General features: G+C 43.0%; 1 protein-coding gene across 15 annotated transcripts in view; it reads right to left on the bottom strand.

Annotated features, from left to right (window-relative positions):
• Positions 1 to 21,188, bottom strand: part of AAK1 (AP2 associated kinase 1) — a 167,030-nt gene that overhangs the window by 32,129 nt on the left and 113,713 nt on the right. For 9 of the 15 annotated variants that reach the window (XM_058683825.1, XM_058683830.1, XM_058683832.1 and 6 more), the window contains exons 10-16: positions 20,350 to 20,429; positions 15,784 to 15,938; positions 14,627 to 14,946; positions 10,514 to 10,789; positions 6,065 to 6,307; positions 4,639 to 4,804; positions 2,576 to 2,680 (exon numbers count right to left, since the gene is read on the bottom strand). In XM_058683825.1, coding sequence (XP_058539808.1) covers positions 2,576 to 2,680; positions 4,639 to 4,804; positions 6,065 to 6,307; positions 10,514 to 10,789; positions 14,627 to 14,946; positions 15,784 to 15,938; positions 20,350 to 20,429 — 1,345 coding nt within the window. The remainder of the gene's footprint in view (positions 1 to 2,575; positions 2,681 to 4,638; positions 4,805 to 6,064; positions 6,308 to 10,513; positions 10,790 to 14,626; positions 14,947 to 15,783; positions 15,939 to 20,349; positions 20,430 to 21,188) is intronic. The other 6 variants (XM_058683827.1, XM_058683838.1, XM_058683828.1 and 3 more) reach the window with 4 other exon arrangements.

Here is a 21,188-nt window from a genome sequence, read left to right as displayed (position 1 = left end):
AAAGTTAAAGAATTAGAAGACAGAAAAACGGTAGATTTTATAAATCTAAGAGCTGTCTCTGAAAGATACTAAAACAGCAAAATCTCTACTAAAGTTACTAAGAAAAAGAGAAACACAAATACATACAATTAAAATTGATGTATACAAATATTATAAAAGGTTTAAATGCACTATCTTATTTTACTTGAAAAAATTTAGGGGCGCCTGGGTGGCTCAGTTGGTTAAGTGTCTGACTTCGGCTCAGGTCATGATCTCGCGGTCTGTGAGTTCGAGCCCTGCGTCGGGCTCTGTGCTGACAGCTCAGAGCCTGGAGCCTGTTTCGGATTTTCTGTCTCCCTCTCTCTCTGCCCCTCCCCTGTTCACGCTCTGTCTCTCTCTGTCTCAAAAATAAATAAACGTTAAAAAAAAATTAAAAAAAAAAATTTAAACCTGCAGATGATTTTTAAAAAAGATATTAGTAAATTTGCCTCATTCTGTGGCAGGAAACTTGAGAGAGGAACTTCTGGAGCCAGAGGGTTGGTGTCCCAGCTCTGTCACGTCCTAGCTCTGTGACCCTGGAAAAGAGACTAGACTGTGCTCAGTCACCTCAACTGTGACTAATGTAGAGATGGTGTTGAGGGTCAGAAGAGATAATAGGGTTGTTGAGAGGGTCACATGAGATGATACTTGTGTAGGACAAATGACAGGCTGGGGAAAATGTTTACAATATAGGACATATGAAGAGCTCTTACAAATTAATAAGAACAAAATGAACACAGGACCAAAAAAAAAAAAAAAAAAAAAAAAGCAAAGCAAAAAAGGCAAAGGACATGAACAATACGTATCCCAGAAGAAATAAAAATGGCCAGTAGACACTGTCCTCTGTTTACAGCCTCTGAACTGGGCTGGGTGAGGAAATGGCAGAAAAATTACTCTCATTCACTATTGATCAAAATAAAATTTATATAGCATTCCCAGAGGCCAATTTAAAAGCAGGTACCAAAGCCTTAAAAGACACATATCTTCTGATTGAATAAATAATCTCCTACAAGTTATCTTAAAGAAACTGTAAAGGATATTATGTAATGACAGCCAAAGTTCCAATAAGAAATGTATACATGAAGTTAGAAAAACTATCACACACCTAAAGAAAGCAGGAAGAAAGAAAGAATATAAGGTTAAAATCAGAAATTAATCCATATAACTAAAATGATCAATTTCAGAAGTATATCACATTCCATGTGTACACAGAATATATATATATACACATATACATATATACGTACATATATACGTACATACATATATATATACATACATCTACATATATATACACACACATACACTCAAAACCTCACACCTGCCGCTGAGGGAAATATAACAGTAAAACACTGAAAGCAAATTAATGTTTAAAAAAGAGGTTACTTGGTTAAATACATTAGGACAAATGCATATGAAGCAATTTAATGCAGATCTTTTTAAAATTTAAGAGCTTCTTTAATGATGTGGGAAATGTGCCAGATTTAGTAAGTGAGAAAATTTGGTTTTAAAATAGGACTATAAAGATGTACATTAGAGTCTTCAGCTGAGGTTAAAAACTGTGTACAAAATTGTGGTCATGTATTTTCATGAAGGAGAAGATCTATAACTTTCATTAGATTCACAAGATATCTGTGACCCTAAAAATGTCAAATGCCACTAACAGGAACCAAAATGGTATCCCTGAGCTGTTTCTCAGTGGTGAGATTATGGGCATTTTAACTTTCTTCCCTATGCTTTTCTATAAATGTTACTTTTATATAATAAATATGTATCATTTTTTAACTTTTTTTTTTTTTTTTTTTTTTTTTTTCAACGTTTTTTATTTATTTTTGGGACAGAGAGAGACAGAGCATGAACGGGGGAGGGGCAGAGAGAGGGAGACACAGAATCTGAAACAGGCTCCAGGCTCTGAGCCATCAGCCCAGAGCCCGACGCGGGGCTCGAACTCACGGACCGCGAGATCGTGACCTGGCTGAAGTCGGACGCTTAACCGACTGCGCCACCCAGGCGCCCCTCATTTTTTAACTTTTAAGAAATGTTAATCGAAGTACAGTTTACTATGTATAATTTCTGTTAATAAAGGAGAAAATTAATTTTTTACTATTGCTTCTTTAATTTAAAAAAGGCCTAATTTTTTAAAAAAGATATCTCCCTCTCCCCATAAACACACACACATGCACAAAAACACAGCTCAGTAGAGTCTTGGATACAGGATAGAACATCTAATTCTTAGAATTCTTCAAGTCATTCCACAGAACCTAAATAACTAACCTAAAAGAGAGTAACAGAATGATGTTCTTAAATTTAGAAATATTTGCTTAAAGTATGTATGTGAACCAAAGAGAGCAAATCCTGTATATTACTGACATATCATCCTGTCATTTGAATTCAAGTGATTCCAGATTTTTTTTTCCCCCGATCTTTAATATTGGAAATCTTCTGAATAAAAGAAAACATAAGTTAACACCAAGATTTGGGGCTCACTAGTGTGCCAGAGTTATCTGTGGAGGTTAACAACGGTAAGCCCTGTGTTTCACATGTTTGCTATACTAACCTGTTCCAGCAGAAAATGAGGGGGTGGCAAAGGCATCACCTTGAGTCGCTTGAAAGCCTGGGATCAAACTCTCAGCTGAGCCTCCAAGCTTCTCAGGATGTTTGCCTGGAGAGACAAAATACCACTCAGTTCATTCCAGCAAAATCCCATGATGTGCACATACATGCAGGAGATGAAGGGCACCTTCTGAAATGACTTCTAGACTTTTTTTTACTGCATTATGGCAACACGTCAGCTATTCAGAGGTCTCTGTCTAGTCACTGCAATAACGGAGACAACAGTGAGAATAGGAAGGAAGTTTTAAGAATCAAAGATCGCACATTGGTTTTGCAAGGCAAAAAAGAGTTCTGGAGGTTGGATGCACGACAGTGAGTATGTAACTAACACTACTGAACTGTACACTTAACAATGGTTAAGAAGCTAATGTTTATGTTATGTATATTTATTATCACTAAAATTTTTTTCAAATAAATAAGTAAAAAGCAACAAAAGAGATGGCTGGAGCGAAAGCCCGAAGGTTCAAGCACCTTACTCAGAGCAGGGTGCCTCCAGTCCTTATTCCAAATCCATTTATTTTTATGTAATTCTAATGAGTTTGCCAATATGTTTTCTGTGGTGGAAACAGTTCAGGAGTGGACATGAGAAGGGGGCGTGGGGGAAACGGCGGGACTGAGACGTCACAAGGGACAGGAACAATGGTAGCAGTTCAATGTGACAGAAGAGAGACAGGAAATTATTAAAAATAGACACAAGAATTTTAAAACCTAGGAGTCTCTTTTTTTTAATGTTTACTTATTTTGAGAGAGAGAGAGAAAGAGAGAGAGCATGAGCGGGGGAAGGTCAGAGAGAGAGGGAAACACAGAATCTGAAGGTTCCAGGCTCTGAGCTGTCAGCACAGAGCCTGACATGGGGCTCGAACCCACAAACCACGAGATCATCACCTGAGCCGAGGTCGGATGGTTAACCAACTGAGCCACCCAGGCAGCCCTAAGCTTGGCAGTCTTTTAATCAAGCGCAAAAATACTAGAGTTTTCAACAGCCCATGAAGGTATTTCTGTTATTCTAGAACAATAACTGGCATACATAACAATGAAATAATTTGACAATGAGTTAGTTGTCTGTCAGAGTTAAATCCTATACCCTATCTTTGGCTTAAAAGGATAAGAAGGCGCACGTGGATGGCTCAGTTGGTTAAGCATCCAACTTTGGCTCAGGCCATGATCTCACCGTTCATGAGTCTGAGCCCCACATCGGACCGTCTGGTGTCAGCTCAGAGCACACATCAGATCCCCCCTCTCTGCCCCTCTCCTACTTATGCATGCATTTGTGTGTGTGCTCTCAACCCAAAAATAAATAAATAAACTACAAAAAAAAAGTAAATAAAAGGATAAGAAAGTAATACAAATTTTTTAAAGATATCTATAGAATAATAGCTAAAGTTAAAATGTCCGGTCAAAGTCCATATCATTCACTCGGTTCTGATCATTCCTTTACCCTGTGCTCTTGTCTAATGCTGAGGTACTCTTCTCGAAGGATTTTCCCAACATGCTGTTGTTTTCCCAAAGTGCGTGTTGCATGCCTGTGTGTGTATCTGTGTCCTGCCTTCCAAAACAGACTGTGGGTTTTTGAGAGTAGAAATGGTGCCTGCTATTCATTTGATTGCCTTTTCGCAGTCAGAATTCTAATCATGGTGAGAGATTCAATGTTCACGTGAGGGCAGCACACTCTCCTGGGTGAGCAGTAACAACTTTCTGTGACAATAAACACACGTAGGACAAGAAACCCATCACACTTGTCTGACGAGTGACTGTGCTTGACACTACTATCCTGAGCCCTGCTACCAAATCCTTCCTAAAAGAGTCCCACTCTCCGTGCCCCTGCCTGCAACCGGCCAGGAGTTCCTGAGGACGGAAAGACGTCAGTGCCCTGGTAAACATGCCAGTTTGCACACATACTTCGAAATCAAGCCTTTGAGGGAAAGAAAGAGCCAACCCTCCATTTTCACAGGCATGCCCCTCTGGAGCTAGGGTTTTAAGAATCACAGAAAGACACCAATCGCTCACCTTCCCCCAGCTTGGCAAAGTCCTTGTTCAGTAGTTCTTCAGCGGTGAGTTTGGAGAAATTGTCGTCATCGAAGGGATTCCACGTAGAACCTTCTGAAGCATTATAAACATTTTGCTGGGAGGTCCGAGGAGAGCCTGATGGAGTGGTGGTTGCAGACCTAGGTAGGTTCCCACCCCCACGAAATGAAAAAGTTGAAAAAGGGTCAATCTGCTTTCTCTGTTTGAGATCAGTTTGTTTTCTAGGTCCAACCATTATTATCAAGCGCTTTCTCCAGCCATCGGACACTTTCCACAGATACTTTTCTCGCTGTGTGAAATAAATATCTCCCGTTCCTTCATGATCATTTATCTCCCACTACTTCTTTCATCTCTTGCTCAGATTTTTGGTCTCATCTGCAAGTCCTTTCAATCCAGAATCCCAAAGCAACCTGTTCTTAGGCTTGTGCCTCCTATGGCACCCACTGTAACATCCACAATAACTGACCCCAGAGGGGCCAGGGCTGGTGTCTTTTCAGGTGCCTCCCATCTGTCAGGATCTAGCCCGCAGAGAATGAAGGGCCACCGTGAGTGGTCATCATCACAGTTAAAGGGAAACAAAGACGGTTATCACTATCTTGTGGTATCATTACCTAATTTTCTTCTAAAGTCTCTCTTGAGACTTTGCATTTAATTAATGACTTAAAGATTTTTCACATTAGAGTACATGATTCCAAGAAAGCTGAGGGTCTGAAATTGCATTTACCTAGCGAGCACTCACTGCTATCTACTTTATTTCAGGCACAAAGCCAGTCACTGGATTTACAAAGGTTAAGACACGGTCCTCGTCTTGGAGGAATTTACAGGCTAGATCAGCTGGATATACAAACAAATAATGATGATACGATGTGATGCATGCTCAAAAAAGGTTGAGACAAACTTATATATGATACCAAGAGGTCAAAGAAAAGGTCATCTCTGCATGGATCTTGATGAAAAAATAAGCATTTCCTAGGTGGACAAGGAGGGTAGTGGCAGTCTGGGGAGAGGGCACAGGATGAACAAAGTGCTCGCGATGATGGAGAGTGACAAGTCCACCAATGTGATACAACAGCCTTTGGTCTGTTAACCAATGAGTTCAGATATTACCCACAGGCAATGGGGAGCCAAATGAGAGATTTTCAGCATGGGGATTTGGTCAGACTACAAGTTTAAAAAATACTCTGTGGAACATGAAATGGGTGAGAGAATAGAAACAGTCAAGCAAATGTGAAATTATTCCTTAAGATCAGTATGGTCTACGTACTACAGGCAAATTCAGTTTCTTAACAAACACAGACACCTACCATTATATGTCCATCTACACACATCGACACGCAGATGCCAAGAATTACACAGCCCTGGCACACAGCAGCCCTGGCCCACAGCAGTAAGAAAGATAAAGAGGAAGCACCGCATACTTGGACTTATTGAGGCTGGCCTCAGCTGCAGCTGCCTGGAGCAGCTGGGTTGATTTGCTGGCAGGGACCCCGAAGACCGCACTATGGGTTACGTCACTGAGAATCCGCCTGTGCCCAGCACGCTGGGTCTTGGGGGATGATGGAGGAGTGAGAGATCCGAGTTTCTGTCCCTGGACGGCAGGAGGTGGGGTTGTTTGAACCTTTGGCTGTTGTCTTACCGGGGCTTGAATCTGCTAGGAAGAAAAATGATAAGTGTTCCCCAACCCCCCCCCCAAAAGTGGGGGGGGGGAGGAAAAACAAATAAACAGACAAGCATAATAAAAAATACCACATGAGAGCTACTATGGGATTCAAATGGCTGAATTTACCAATGACAACCAGAAAGAAAGAAACCCAGTTTTTGACAATCTGAGCTTTAACTCTGGGACTGATACCAACATGCTATTTATCTGATGCTTCTATGTAAATTTCAGTGTTCATCAGCAATGTTATCCAGACTAATCATGCATACAGTCCAGAGCATAAGACTGCAGAAGCTATTTCTAACTCCAAAAATCGAGAATGTATCCTACAGGACCACTTTCAGCTTCCAAGGTCACAAAGGAACTCATTCAGAATGCCTCCAAAGAGCGTGCATGTTTTAAACAATCTACCACCACGGTCAGAAGCCAATGACGGCACACCTCCCGCTAAAACACATTTGAGCTGAATAATTCCTGCTAAGAGACCCCCGACTCTGATATAGCTCAGACTACTGGTTAGGAATACGTTAGGATTCCACTGTGATTCATAAATGGTAGTGCTTTTTTTGTTCATTTTGTTCTTAAGCCTCTTTATTTCATTGATAAGGTGGGTCTACACGATTCTATTTCTGTGCCTCCCCTGAGAAAATGTGTACAGCATCGGGGTAGTGGGGTTAACCTGTTCCACCCTTCAGTTTGGAAAAGGCACTGAAGAACCAGGTAGATAATATTAGTAAGAAATAAAAAATTTGAAAAGCGCTTGATGATAATTGATCTAATAACACAAGGAGTCTTGAGATTTGGGCCATTTTCAGGAGGCAGAACAAACCATCACCACAGAAAAGCCAATAGGAACATCTTTGTGGCCACTTGGTTACACTTGAAGCCTAAGTCACAATCTACAAAGTGCTATTATCAATAAGAGGAACAAAAAATAGTATTAACAAGGTCACCTAACCCTTTAATTTTGTCAGTCCAGAGACAGAATTATTTAGAATCTTGAAGGCCCCAGGTATTTCACTATCGCTTCCCTCTGGTCCCTCATCTCAGATTAAGATGCCCCGTCCATGCTATAGATCAGTTTTCACATTCTGTGTCTTCGAAGGTAGGTCCTGAGAGGGAAAGGGAACCAGAGGGTCCAGCTACTTGGGTCAGGATGCTGAGCAGCCTGGGACTTTCTGTCCTTATATTGATTCAGAGTCTGAATTTTACTGAGGTAGGTGATGTGCACGTTTGAGTACACAATCACCCACCAATTGAATGGATGACAATATAAAGCTCAAACATCAGTCAAACGAAGGTCAGAGGGTAAAACAGCTGAGGCACCTCTGAGGGAGAAGCAGAATGCCCTGTAAAGACCAGAGCTCTGGCTCCAAAACTTCCTTCAGGGGTTCAGGATGTGCCTGCAACAGCCAACCTTAAGCCAGTACCCACGGAGACCAGAATGGCTTTACAAACAGAACTGGATTAGCTTATTTTTTGGAGGTTAAGATAATTCATTGCTTTGAGAAAGGTATACTTAACTGTTGAGTCTCTTTATTTTGAAGAGTCCAGACTCCCTGGAGAACACTGTCCCTTCCTCTTACCTATCCCTGTAAGCAGCACACTGAAGAACAGAGCTTCTATCGTCAGGACACCTTACCTATCACAGCAATCTATGAATATAAAATGACTCCAACCCATTCAGCTACTCCTCCCAACAACCATGTCAGGCAGACAGGTTTTTTTTTTGTCTTATTTTGTTTTTTAATTTTAGAGAGTGTACAAGTGAGCAGGGGAGAGAGAGAGAGAGAGAGAGAGAGAGAGAGAGAGAGAGAGAGAGAGAGAGAGAGAGAAAGAATCCTAAGCAGGCTCCACGCTCAGCACAGAGCCCAACACGGGGCTCAATCCCAGCTGCTCAGGAGCAACTGACTGAGCCACCCAAGCATCCCAGGCAGAAAGTTTTATTGCCATTTCAAATCTAAGAATGTGAGAGTCAAAGGGACCTTGGAGAGCACAGATTCCAACTCCCACACTTCAAAGGAACCGAGACCAAGGCACCCTAAGGCTATGTGCTTGCTTGTTCAAGGTCACAAGGTCAACTGGGGACAGAATCCTTGTCTCCTTACTAGGCTCAGGACTTTTTTCTTCACCATCATGTCTCCGCCAAAGATTAGGAAGCGGGAGGAGGAACACACAAACCACGGTGGGAGGGGAAGTAAAGCAGACTCAGACTCAGATGTCGGTCTTGCTAAAGATTTTTTTAAAGAACAAAATATGTAATTATACAAGGAGTACAGTCAGATCTAGGAACGCAAGAATACATACAAAAGGGGGAAAAACACTCCAACTTCCATTCCACAATTAGTACTGTATTCTAATACAACTCTTCTTATCTTCTTGGTATCTTATATTTAAGTCTCTTGTCAAGTACATACTTTCCCCACAATCTCAACATTACCTCATGAGTGCGTTCGTACTGTTGTACAGACTTTATAACCATGATTTTTAATGGCTGCACAGTTGGGTTCTTGAACAATTAGGTGACTTTCATTCTTTTGGCTATTACTAATAAGACTGCAATAAAGTATCTACGTTAGGCTGCCATTTTCCCTTTGCAGATTATTGCTTTAAGGCAATAATCTTTTACATGCACTCACTTGCTTCTCCAGGGAAGTCCTGCCAAGGGTCACTGGAGAAAGGCAAATTTGGAAAGCTCTCTGGCTCCTGGCTAGAAGCATGCTCTGCTCCCGTTCCTTCTTCGTCCCCTCAACAGAATACTCTCAAGCCAAGTGCTCAAAGTATGCTTTCAGCCAAGGAACATGGAGAAGGTTAATAATTTCATTCCCAAAAGAGGGACAGCAAGGGGGAACCTTATAAGAAGTGTAGTCAATGGCTGTTGATCATTTCATCCCCCTGGATGAGCATCTTTGTTATTATCCTTGAACGCAGATCAGGATTCTTTGGTTCCTTCCCTTGCTCTGCTGTTGTCAGTCTGTGTGTCTTGAGTAATCCCTTGCTGGCCTGGGCCTAGTTTCCAATTCCATTAAACAAGGGGATTAGACTAGACAATTAATATCTCAACTACCTACATCATATAATAATTTTTTAAAAACCCTTTTTCCATTAACAAAAGGAACTTTAGGTCTTGTTAAAAACACAGAGAGTGGCTGTCTACCACACGCCTGCAGGAAGACTGTGCTGTTTTAGAAACGAAGGTGTAAAGACAGTGAACACACACTTAGCTGAGGCTCAAAGAAGACAATCTATTTACGGTACTGCTTCCTTTTGAAGGAATAAAGTTTTTTTTTTGGTTTGAGATGGGCGACAAGACTCTATTAGAAACCAATCCTCAGAAAGATGACTTCTTACTTTTCTTTCATTTGTCTAGTAGCTGGACTTCCCTGGGAATAAGAGAGTAGCCGTGATACTCTATTGGCTGGATACCTAAAGTGCCTTTTTTCTATCACTGTGATATTTTCTTCACTATCACTCAGAAATACGTGGGTACAGAATTAAGAGCACTTAGTAGAGGCCAAACACCATGTGCCTGAAAATGCCAAAGCTGTACAGATCAATCAGGAGAGGAGGCAGGGGTTCTGATGCTATAGTCAGGCAGGATCTAGAAGTGGACATGCCCAGTTTCTAGCATGACAAGGCGGCTCAAACAGTACTCAGATGCCTAGAGACCCAGAGGGTTAGGCCGCGGTCAACAGTCCCAGCAAGGAGGCCCCCGAAGGTGGCTGCACAGTAGACTTCAATGAGGTGGCTGGTAATGTCATCCAAGACAAAGACTAAATAAAGCACCCTCAGGACTCAGGGTAAAGCTGGGAGCCCACACTAACCTCCAGAGATTGAAAAGGTCACGATGGCCAAACTGGCCCTTGAAGGGAAAGGGGTTAGCCCTAATCCTACCCAGGCCCTTGACTGCTCATCAGTGGCACTGATAGAGACAGCAAGCAACTCTTTCTGCCAGTCTAATTTCAGAATTACAAATAAAAATGTTCACTTCATCAGTGGCCTAGGATCATCTTTTTTAGAACCTCTATCTTCTACAGAATACTTCATCATGACCTTGGAAAATATCAAGAAAAAAAAATCAAATATTTAAACTATAAGAATGGGGAAGAGGCCCAGCGTAAACAGAGGCCCCGCCCCAGCCTCCCGCCGGGTTTCCACCTTCTCGCCCGCCCTCACTGTGTGCTCTTCTGCTCTTACCGCTGGCTCCTGGGCCGGTGGTGGCTGTGGGGCTGCGGCCGGCTGTGTCTGGGGCTGCTGTGCTGCTGCCACAGCACTCTTCTGCTGCAAGGCGGCCTGCTGAGTCAGCAGCTGCTGCTGATGCAGGGTCGTGGCCAGCTGCTGCTGCTGCTGCTGCTGCTGCTGCTGCTGTTGCTGGTAGAAGTTCTGTATCAGCTGCTGTTGAGAGCCTCCTTGGGACACCACGGGGAACTGGGCAATTGCTGGTTGCTGGGCTGCGGGGTGTACTGCCTGAAACTAAGCAGGGGGAGCGGCAAGAAAGCGGGAGGTGAAGAAAGCCCGTCTCTGAACAATGTTCCACAAGACACAAATGTCTCAGTCACAACTAAGCCCAGTCCGAGGCCAAAGGCAAGGTGGGCAGAAGTCTTTTAGCTTGGCCTGACAACTCACGAGGGGAACCTTGGGGCATCACAATGGACCCGGCGGCACCTTCCACTGCCAGGCTGCATCCACTGCACGGTGCTGCCTCCTGCACTGCACACTGGCTTCCGGGTGGGTTTCTACGGCGAGCCTGAGGGCTTCCATTTGACTGTGCAGCTTGTGACTCCCCATGCTGGAGTGTAACAGAAGCTAATAAATCATCTCCCAATCACAGAGGTAATCCCGCTTATAAAGGGATTTGGGAGCAGCCACGATCAAAATGCTTCGTGAACAGGATGAAGCAGCGATGACACCGAAAAGAATGACCTAAATCCTAGCCCAGCTAATAGAGTCCTTCCAAGCCCTTCTGAAAATTATGTCCCGACAGCTCTATCTTACTAACTCTTCCACCTTGAAACATTCAAAATGTTCAGTACACTCTACCGCACTTACGGATAATTGATCTTACACTGATAACTAATTGTTTCAAGTTATATTCTCCCTGCCTCAGGATACAGATACTTCTTATCCATCCCTCTACTCTGCACTGCTAAACACTGTGTGCCCCCCCCCCCACACACACACACTCACGCACGCACGCACGCACGCACGCACAGAATAAGCATACACGCACAGAGGTCAAACAAGGGCCTACTGGTTAACAAAAGTCAAGATCTTGTCTTTGAACTTCCCAAACACTGTTACTTAGTTGTAGAGTTAACTGAAAGGACACTGTTTGCCTCCTGGGGCAAAGGTAAAGGGTTAGCAAAGAAGCTCAGATGTCAATAAATAGCTGCCTGTTTATAACTGCAAAATGCTGGAAACAACCAAATGTATATCAACAGGGGACTGGTTGAATAAACCATGCTATGTGTCTTTAAAAGGGAATACTCTCAAGTTGTAAACAGGAATGAGAGCTCTCTCTCTCTATTACAGGATGGAGGGGACAGAATTCTGTAGATTTAACTTTGAAATTCTGTTACTGTTTCATATTTTAATGAAACAAAATTAAACCAAAATTCAGCAATAACTATAAATCAAAAGCAAAATGAAACAAATAAACCTGTGTATCAAATTTATAGCCAAACTCTGCAGAAAATAATGAGCTAAACATCCTAAGAATGAAAAAGGCAAAGAAATCTTAATACCATGGATTCATGGTGTATATTCTATTAACAGAACAAAACGAACAAAATACATTTCCCAAGTATCCACTGAAAAGGCTTAAAAACAATAACCAACCTATTAGCAAATAAATATCTTTAGTAACAAGATTGTGGTCTCTAAATACGATTTCCATTAAAAGGAAATGGAGCTCCTTCAGAGAAATCCAGGTCGAGGTCAAGGGCAGAGTGACCCTGGAAGGGCTTGTTACACTAAATAGCAAGGAAACCATTAAAGACAGCTGGGTCACCACCAAAGGACCCAGGAGTCAATCTGAAGAGACTTCCACTGGCCAAAGCTGGGGCAATTCAAGCATCAAAATAAAATGTTTAAAATGGCAATGCATGGAAATATATCAAATATGTTAAAATCCCTGAGTTCATGATGATGCTAAGACAGAACAGAAACCTCTTGGTTCACCATCAGATGACACTAGGAACAAACCCATTCTGAAAACTGGTAAACACAGGGGAAAAGAATCAAGCATTTTTTCTACCTTTTCCGTATAAACAGTACTTCAGCATCATCAAGTAGTTGAGAAAAATTCTTCCCAGAAAAATTCCAGCCCCTCAGGGAAGAGGGGGAAGGTTAGCATACCACCATGTTGCCGTCCCTAAGGAGTTAATGGACTTCGGAAATGATCAGCAGTGGATGCGAAACTGATCAGGGGCATTAAACGAATGGATCAGACAGACACCAAACTCACTGACTGATCTTAATCTTAATAAAAGAGAAGACAACCAGACTTTATACGCCTCCTGATGTGATACAACCAGAAGAACAAAGAATGAGTCAACTGAGTCAAATATGGAGCAAGCCTCAAAAAATTACCAGTTTACACAGAGGATGGAGGAACATATTAAGTGACCACACAGATGCATCAGCCAAATCCAGAGATGGAAAATACTACAGGGCAAATGACCCAGTTTCTTCAAAAAACTGAATGGCAGAGGGGGGAAAAAAAGAGGGAGGGAGATGGCATATGTGAATAAAAGGAGACTTAAAAGATACGTCAATCATTATGAAATGAATATGCTCATAGTAAAAAAATGTAGAAAAGATATATGAAAAGATAATGATAGAAAAAAGATATATCACAACTGATATAACATGTGGTGGACGTTGTTTGGATCCTGAGTCTAACAAACCAACTTAAATCATGAGACATCAGGAAGAGTTAAATGTTACTGGATATTTTATAATAATAAGAAATTATTTTAGTATGGTAATGATGCAGTTGTATTAGAAAAAGAAGAGAGAAGAGTCCTTAAAAATATATTTCCCTTAAATACAAATCAAAACCACGCTCAGATATCACCTCACGCCAGTCAGAGCGGCCAAAATGAACAAATCAGGAGATCATAGATGCTGGAGAGGATGTGGAGAAACGGGAACCCTCTTGCACTGTTGGTGGGAATGCAAATTGGTGCAGCCGCTCTGGAAAGCAGTGTGGAGGTTCCTCAGAAAATTAAAAACAGACCTACCCTATGACCCAGCAGTAGCACTGCTAGGAATTTACCCAAGGGATACAGAAGTATTGATGCATAGGGGCACTTGTACCCTAGTGTTTATAGCAGCACTCTCAACAATAGCCAAATTATGGAAAGAGCCTAAATGTCCATCAACTGATGAATGGATAAAGAAATTGTGGTTTATATACACAATGGAGTACTACATGGCAATGAGAAAGAATGAAACATGGCCTTTTGTAGCAACGTGGATGGAACTGGAGAGTGTGATGCTAAGTGAAATAAGCCATACAGAGAAAGACAGATACCATATGGTTTCACTCTTATGTGGAACCTGAGAAACTTAACAGAAACCCATGGGGGAGGGGAAGGAGAAAAAAAAAAAAAGAGGTTAGAGTGGGAGAGAGCCAAAGCATAAGAGACTGTTAAAAACTGAGAACAAACTGAGGGTTGATGGGGGGTGGGAGGGAGGGGAGGGTGGGTGATGGGTATTGAGGAGGGCACCTTTTGGGATGAGCACTGGGTGTTGTATGGAAACCAATTTGACAATAAATTTCATATATTGGAAAAAAAAAAAAAATATATATATATATATATATATATATATATATATATATTTCCCTTGAGGGGCACCTGGGTGGCTCAGTCAGTTAAGTGTCGGACTTCAGCTCAGGTCATGGTCTCGAGGTTTGTGAGTTCGAGCCCCACATCAGGCTCTGTGCTGACAGTGCAGAGCCTGCTTTGGATCCTCTGTCTCCCTCTCTCTCTGCCCCTTCCCTGCTCATGCTCTTTTGCTTGTGCACTCTCTCACACTCACTCTCTCTCTCTCTCTCTGTCTCTCAAGAAATATCTCCCTTGCTGAGGTTCCTCCATCCAGGTGAAGAGAAAGAGGTGTGAGTGTCCCAGTGACGGCTCCACTACTCAGTGTTTTCTAGTATTTACCTCTGGGAGAAGCAATGATGTCATGTCTAGTGGCTCTCTGCCTTCCCAGGGCTTCTCAAGGAAGATGCCTGTACCTACTGGGCCTTTTCGCAGCACTGTCTCAGATATGCCAAGCAAAAGAAGACTGTGAACAGCTTACCTGTTGAGCCTGCTGAGCCTGCTGCTGCTGCTGCTGCTGCTGCTGCTGGTAAAACGTGCCTGCAGGCTGCTGGGAAGATGGCGGTGGCTGCTGCTGCTGTGGCTGTGGCTGCTGTTGCTGCTTGAGGAAGAGTTGCTGCTGGTGCTGGGGGGTGGCCTGGGCTGGAGTGGGCAGAGCCTGGGCTGGAGTGGGAGGCGTCTGCTGTGGGGTGGGTGGAGCCTGTGGCTGCTTGGGCTGAGACTGCGGTAGAGGCTGGCTGGGTTGGGGCTGGGTTTTGGGTTGGGGAACACTGGCTAAAAGGCCAGGCTGATTGCTGGATCCTGTAATGAGAATAAACTCCATATAAAGGCCCCAAATTCTTCCAGACGAAAACGGCTTGCTTTCTCTTGCCAAAGCAATAAAGAGGGGGGTGATAAGTGGACCAACAGCCCCAAGATCCACATGCTCCTGTCTTCACACTTCTTCTTGCTAAACTATGTGCTTCATATTTTTCAAAACAAGGTTCAGTAAGATGCCCCTGCACACAAACATGATCTTTGCACTTACTGGCATGCTTTAGGACAAAAGCATTCTTTGATGTTTTACGTGTAAGTTATGCAACCCCAGTCTAGATGCCTGGCTATAAGCAGATAACTACCAAATTCATCAAAAACAGCTTCCTAATAGGGGAAGTAATGACTAAGTTCAGTTACTTGATAATTTAGATCCTCTAAACTAAGTTATCTTATTAGAACCAGAATACCAAAACAGAGTAGTAACAGATACTTTAAGAGACAGAACATTAAAGAAACAATTCCTCTGTCAAAAAGAGGAGAGTCTTGTTTCTTTAAAAGCAAAGAGAAATATAGGAAATAAAAAGGAAGGCATGGGATGAATGGACCAAGCCACAAAATCAGGACCAAGACTAGAAAAAATGAGTTATCAGGCTTCAGTGGTCATGGAGGTCCCCCACCAAATTCAGTGAGAGGATTCTCCTTTGGACAGCCACTTGCCATATAATTTCAATGGGAGCTCACCTCTTGTTCCTGAAGGCAAATCATTATTTCTTTTGTGCCTCTGAATTCCATTCCTGAAGCAAGAGTAGGCTTCCCAAGACTTGTGTAATGTCCAGGATAACAAAGAGGTGTAACAAATTTCAAACCAACCTAGTTACTGACCTGCAACCTGGGGCAGGGGCTGAACTGTGGCCCTCTTTCGAGGTGTCAAAGCTGGCTGGATGGGAAGGATTCCTGGGTTTGGCTGAGTCTGCCCAGCCTTAGGCCTCTGACGTGGTGCAATTGAAGTCTCTGTTGTGGGAATGGGATCTGTCAGTCTAGGAATGGAAAGGGGAGAAAACAGATTCGTGTTAAAGTGTGGGAAAGTGGGGGAGGGGTAGACAGAGTACTTGATAGATTGATTGGCTTTCCCATCCACACCTATCCAAATCTTCCAGATCTGCTTAACCGACATCTGCCAAAGGGTGTTCCACAGGGTATTATGTGTTACAAGATGTTATGAAGAAAGGTTTGGTGGGAAATAAGTTTTAACACACTGTTCAAAATATACCAAGCAGACTTCTTTCCAGAAGAACTTTTCACCTGTGAATGTGTATGCAGAACTTCGAAGACAGCACTATACAGAATACAATGTTTCTCTAGCTAATCTGACCTTGGGACCCTTCTAACACCATGTCAAAATAGTCTCTCTACAATAAAAAGCATGCAAATGAGTGAATCCAATAAGGCAACTAAAAGGAATAAGTAAGGGGCGCCTGGGTGGCGCAGTCGGTTAAGCGTCCGACTTCAGCCAGGTCACGATCTCGCGGTCCGTGAGTTCGAGCCCCGCGTCAGGCTCTGGGCTGATGGCTCGGAGCCTGGAGCCTGTTTCCGATTCTGTGTCTCCCTCTCTCTCTGCCCCTCCCCCGTTCATGCTCTGTCTCTCTCTGTCCCAAAAATAAATTAAAAAAAAAAAAAAAAAAAACATTAAAAAAAAAAAAAAAAAAAATAAAAGGAATAAGTAAATAGTTTAAGATAAAGGATTTGGGGAATATGACACATATCTATTTCCTCCAATACACGTGTTCTTCTTCTTTCCAGGGTAATAAAATGCTTAGCTCTTGTACACATTAAATTTATACAATGTTATATGTCAAATATATTTCAATTAAAATTTTTTTTAGCTGGGCACTGCGCCACAGAGTAAAAATCACATTGCCTAGCCTCTCTTATAATCAGGTGTGGCCAATGCATCTAAGTTTTGGCCTTACATGGGAAACCAGATTGTTACATGGTAATTTCTAGAAACCTTAAGAAATAAGTCGTGTATGCCATTTGTCTCTCTTCTTCTTTGGCTGTTCCTTCATCCTGTTGCTTGGAGCAGGGATGCCATCATCTTGGTCTGTGAGGTCACGGCCACAATCATAGAGGTGGCATGGACTACTTACCTCCAGACTTTGCTTACTTGAAAGAAAAGGTAAATATCTATCTTATATGACCCACTATCATTTTGGACTTTCTTTAACTCACAGCCAAATCTAATCCAAATTAATACAGGGAGGACTGCTGTATGGTCTACTTGCTCCTTATGATGATGCTAAAGTTCAGATGGTAACTTCCATTCATTTAGAGCAGTCCAGGCAGCTGGCTACTACCTAACTCAGATCAGATTAGTTGACTTTTTTTTTTTTAACATATTTTAAGTTAAAAACATTTTTATTTTATTTTTAAAAATTTTTTTAAAGTTTATTTATTTTAGAGAGAGAGAGAGAGACAGAGTGAGCAGGGGAGGGGCAGAGAGAGAGGGAGACACAGAATCTGAAGCAGGCTCTAGGCTCTGAGCTATCAGCACAGAGCCTGACATGGGGCTCAAACCCATGAACTATGAGATCATCACCTGAGCCGAAGTCGGATGCTTAACTGACTGAGCCACCCAGGTGCCCCTCCAAGAATATTTTAGAGAGAGAGCATGAGCAGGGGAGAGGGGAAGAGAGAGAGAGAGAGAGAGAGAGAGAGAGAGAGAGAGAGAGAGAGAGAGAAAATCTTAAGCAGGCTCCATGCTCAGCACTCCAATGCAGAGCTTGATCCCACAACCCTGGGATCATGACCTGAGCCAAAATCAAGACTCAGACATTCAATCAACTAGCCACCCGGGTACATCACAGTAGTTGTCTTTTGAAAAAGCACTTTAGAGTATAACTAAAGTTAAGGCCAAAAAAGCTTCATTAATATTTCCAAAATATGTCTGGCACAGCCTCCATGAAATGCAAAGCAGGAAGCAAAGCAGCCAGCCCCATGTCCTTCCCTATGACATATCTCCATTGTGGACCCTGAGGCTTTTCCTCTGAAATCCTGCTAGAAGGATGTTCTTGTGCGGGGTAGAGAACTGATAATATAAAAGCTATTTTATTTAGGGAGGCTGTAACCTGGGGAAGGGTAGGAGGGAAAACGGGACGGATTTGGAGAAGAGGAAAAAGGTGTAAGAAAAATACAGCCAAGGGTGAGAGAGTCAAAGAGATTTCTATAGAAACCAAATACTAAGAACCTCCACACTGGATGGATTTCTCTTAAGGGTAACATCCTAGAGATAAAGGGATTTGGAGTCAAACAAAACTATATTTGAGTTTAGCTCCCCATTAACTGTGCAATAATAGGTATGTCATTTTACTTCTTCTTGCCTTGGGTCCCTTATGTGTAAAAACGAGAAAATAATACATCATGAGGCAGATGTGAACATCAAATGCATCAATGACTGTAAGCCTGTTCTTAGGAACTGTAGAGTACTCAAAATGTTAGTCTATATGACTTCAATGTGCTGTGAAAAAATACAGACCCTGAGGCCAGGAGCTCTGGCTCTACGTTGTCCTATCTATGTGCTTGTGAACAAATCGCTTAACGTACAGAGCAGAGTATGGATGCTGAAGTTCTGGGTTTCTTACTAACCACATTGATTAACTGCCTTGGGCAACTTATAATTCGGAGTCTGTTTCCTCATCTGTAAAATGAGAACAACAACAATAACTCATAGATTCATTTCAAGGAAAATAAAGTCATCTTATTTATATAAAGAACTTGGTATGGTCTGGTACACATGATGCCTCAGTGAAGAGTGGTTACTTCAAAACTAGAGTTAGAAAGAAAAACTCACCTCTCGGGACTGGGGAGTAAATATGAGAACACAAATGAAATCATTGTAAATTATAGATCACCCAAATCTCTTGGCTGTAAGGTCTGTGTATTCTCGCAGCATTACTGAATCCATACAAACCAACAGCTTGGGCACTCTACAGCTTATAGAACAGTTTCACGGGACTGATGCATTTGCTGTTCACATCTGCCATATGATGCAGGTGTTATTTTCTCCATTTTACACTCAGAGCACCACTCAAATGGTAGGTTACTGTCACTGCTATAAATGTGTGGGCTTTGCGGGAATGGATCCTTGCTTAGCCTCAGTACCCACCATATTTGGGCCTGGTGAAACATGCCCATAAACCCAAATGCTCAGCTAAACAAATCAGCCCCCAAAGAAATTTCCAGAGGTGAGCATGGCAGAGTTAGGTAAGAAAGACTACAAAATAACAACATGGATATAGTTTGCTAAGTTTGTTAAAAAGAAGTATTTTAGAGCCACATCAGCATTTATATTTATTCTATGAATATTTAAGAATGTTTTAAAATGTAGAAATTATTTTACTCTTCTATGAAAATTCACATATTCCCATGTAAGGTACCCTGTTGATAGTTTGCTGGTAATGTTTCCTTGGCATAGAAACACGGTAGAAAAAAAAAGGCATAAAACATCTCCTCGACTACCCTCAGCATTTGCCATTTGGAAGCATGGCAGCCATGAGGATATGCCCTGCAGACCTTCAACATGTAAGGGGTGCAAAGACCATGTGCCCCAGCTGCTGTGCTCCTGAAATCCACTGCCATGTTCGCTCTGAGGCCATGCTTCCCACAGGCTGCCAGCCTTCGCACCCCAGTCACAGGGATATTAAAGTTGGCCTGTTTCTGGAACACCGGGACTCCTCTGGTAGCTGACCTTGGCTTGAGGATTCGCGGACACCTTTGGTGAACCTTCTTTAAATTGTGTGGCAGTTTCTAGGTCACTTCCACCCAATCTTCCTTCCTCTCTCTGGTCTCGACTTCCATTGCCTTCCGATGATTCTCCCAGCCTTGTGTGGCTCCCTCCCTAATTTCTCTCACAGCCAAATGAAATCCTAGCTTCTTCAATCCTCTCTTGGCATTTGTTTCTTCAAAGACCCCACACCCCATGGTATGTGATTAACTAAGCTCCACAAGCTCTCCTGCTGTTGTTCATGGAGTCAGTGCCTTAACCTGCACCCTCCTGATATGGCCAGGGCCACAGGAAGTAAGAAAGAAGGGGAGGTGAAGGACTAGGGTGGCGAAGCAGGCTACACGAGGGTCAGGACACACGTCTAGGACCCTCTGGTACTAGCAGCATTTAAAGTCTGCTGTTGCCTCATCTCTAAATGCCCCTGTGCCTCTTCCCAAGCAAAAGAAACAGCTGCGGAGTTCTTGATTCTCTTTCAAATGTCTATCACTGTGTTTCACTATGTTCCTCCCTGCACTCCCACAGAACAGTTTCTGCCTAGAAGAGACAGAACTTGCTCTCCTGCTCTGTGTGGCCTCGGGCCGCAGCAGTGTAACAGTCACAAGGCACCTTCCCTTGCCACTGTGGCAGCGGGTGCAGGACATGTGCATGCTCAGGCAGGCACTTCTTACCTGGCCTTTGGCTGGGTCTTTTTTGCAGCTGCCTCACTGGCTTTCACTGGTTCAGGAAGCTTTGCAGGAATGGGAGAGTTCTAGAAAATTGAAAGGAAACCAGAAAAGGACACTGCAGATTTCTTTATAAAAGAATAACCAGTATGACTGGGCCGATGGAAATACATGTCAGGGTGTTCCAGAGGGGCTTCCAGACCCTGATGTCTATTAGAGGGAAGGGAAGTCAACCAAAGGTAGATCGCACCAGACTCAGCCCCACTCAGGGAGGCAGCATATCGGAGAGGAGTACAGAGCAGCCTGTGTGCAGCACACTCCACCCCTGCCTCCTCCCAACCTTCTGGACCCTTCGCTTCCTTGTGCACAGCTTAGAGGTGATGTTACGAAAGGAATGGGAAAGAGATGTCTGTAACCTGTGTTAGCATTTAAGCTATCAGCTAGACCTTAGAGAAGTCAGCGCTAACCATCAGTGCACCCAGCCAGGGTTCACTCTGTCTTCTGCTTGAACGCTGGGAGAAAACTACGGCTACGACCCATCCGGTTGCTGAGCCAGTGCCTCTCACGGTGCGTGAGGCACCCCTCAACCCACAAGGCCAGTAGAACTCCTCCCAGCTGGATTCTGCGCCGGCCACCTAATACCAGCTCTCAAGGGAGTCCTATTGTCCCTGACCACATGACAACTGCGTAGCACTGCTGAGAACCAAATGGCCTGAGACTTGTGAAGTTTTTTCTTTTTTTTTTAATGTTTATTTATTTGAGAAAGAGAGAGACAGTGTGAGCAGGGGAGGGGCAGAGAGAGAGGGAGACAGAATCTGAAGCAGGCTCTAGGCTCTGAGCTGTGA

This window comes from Neofelis nebulosa, chromosome 9 (genome assembly GCF_028018385.1).
Source record: "Neofelis nebulosa isolate mNeoNeb1 chromosome 9, mNeoNeb1.pri, whole genome shotgun sequence".
Taxonomy (NCBI): Eukaryota; Metazoa; Chordata; class Mammalia; order Carnivora; family Felidae; genus Neofelis; species Neofelis nebulosa.
The sequence above is the reverse complement of the archived record's forward strand: the minus strand, read 5'-3'. Positions and strand labels throughout refer to the sequence as shown.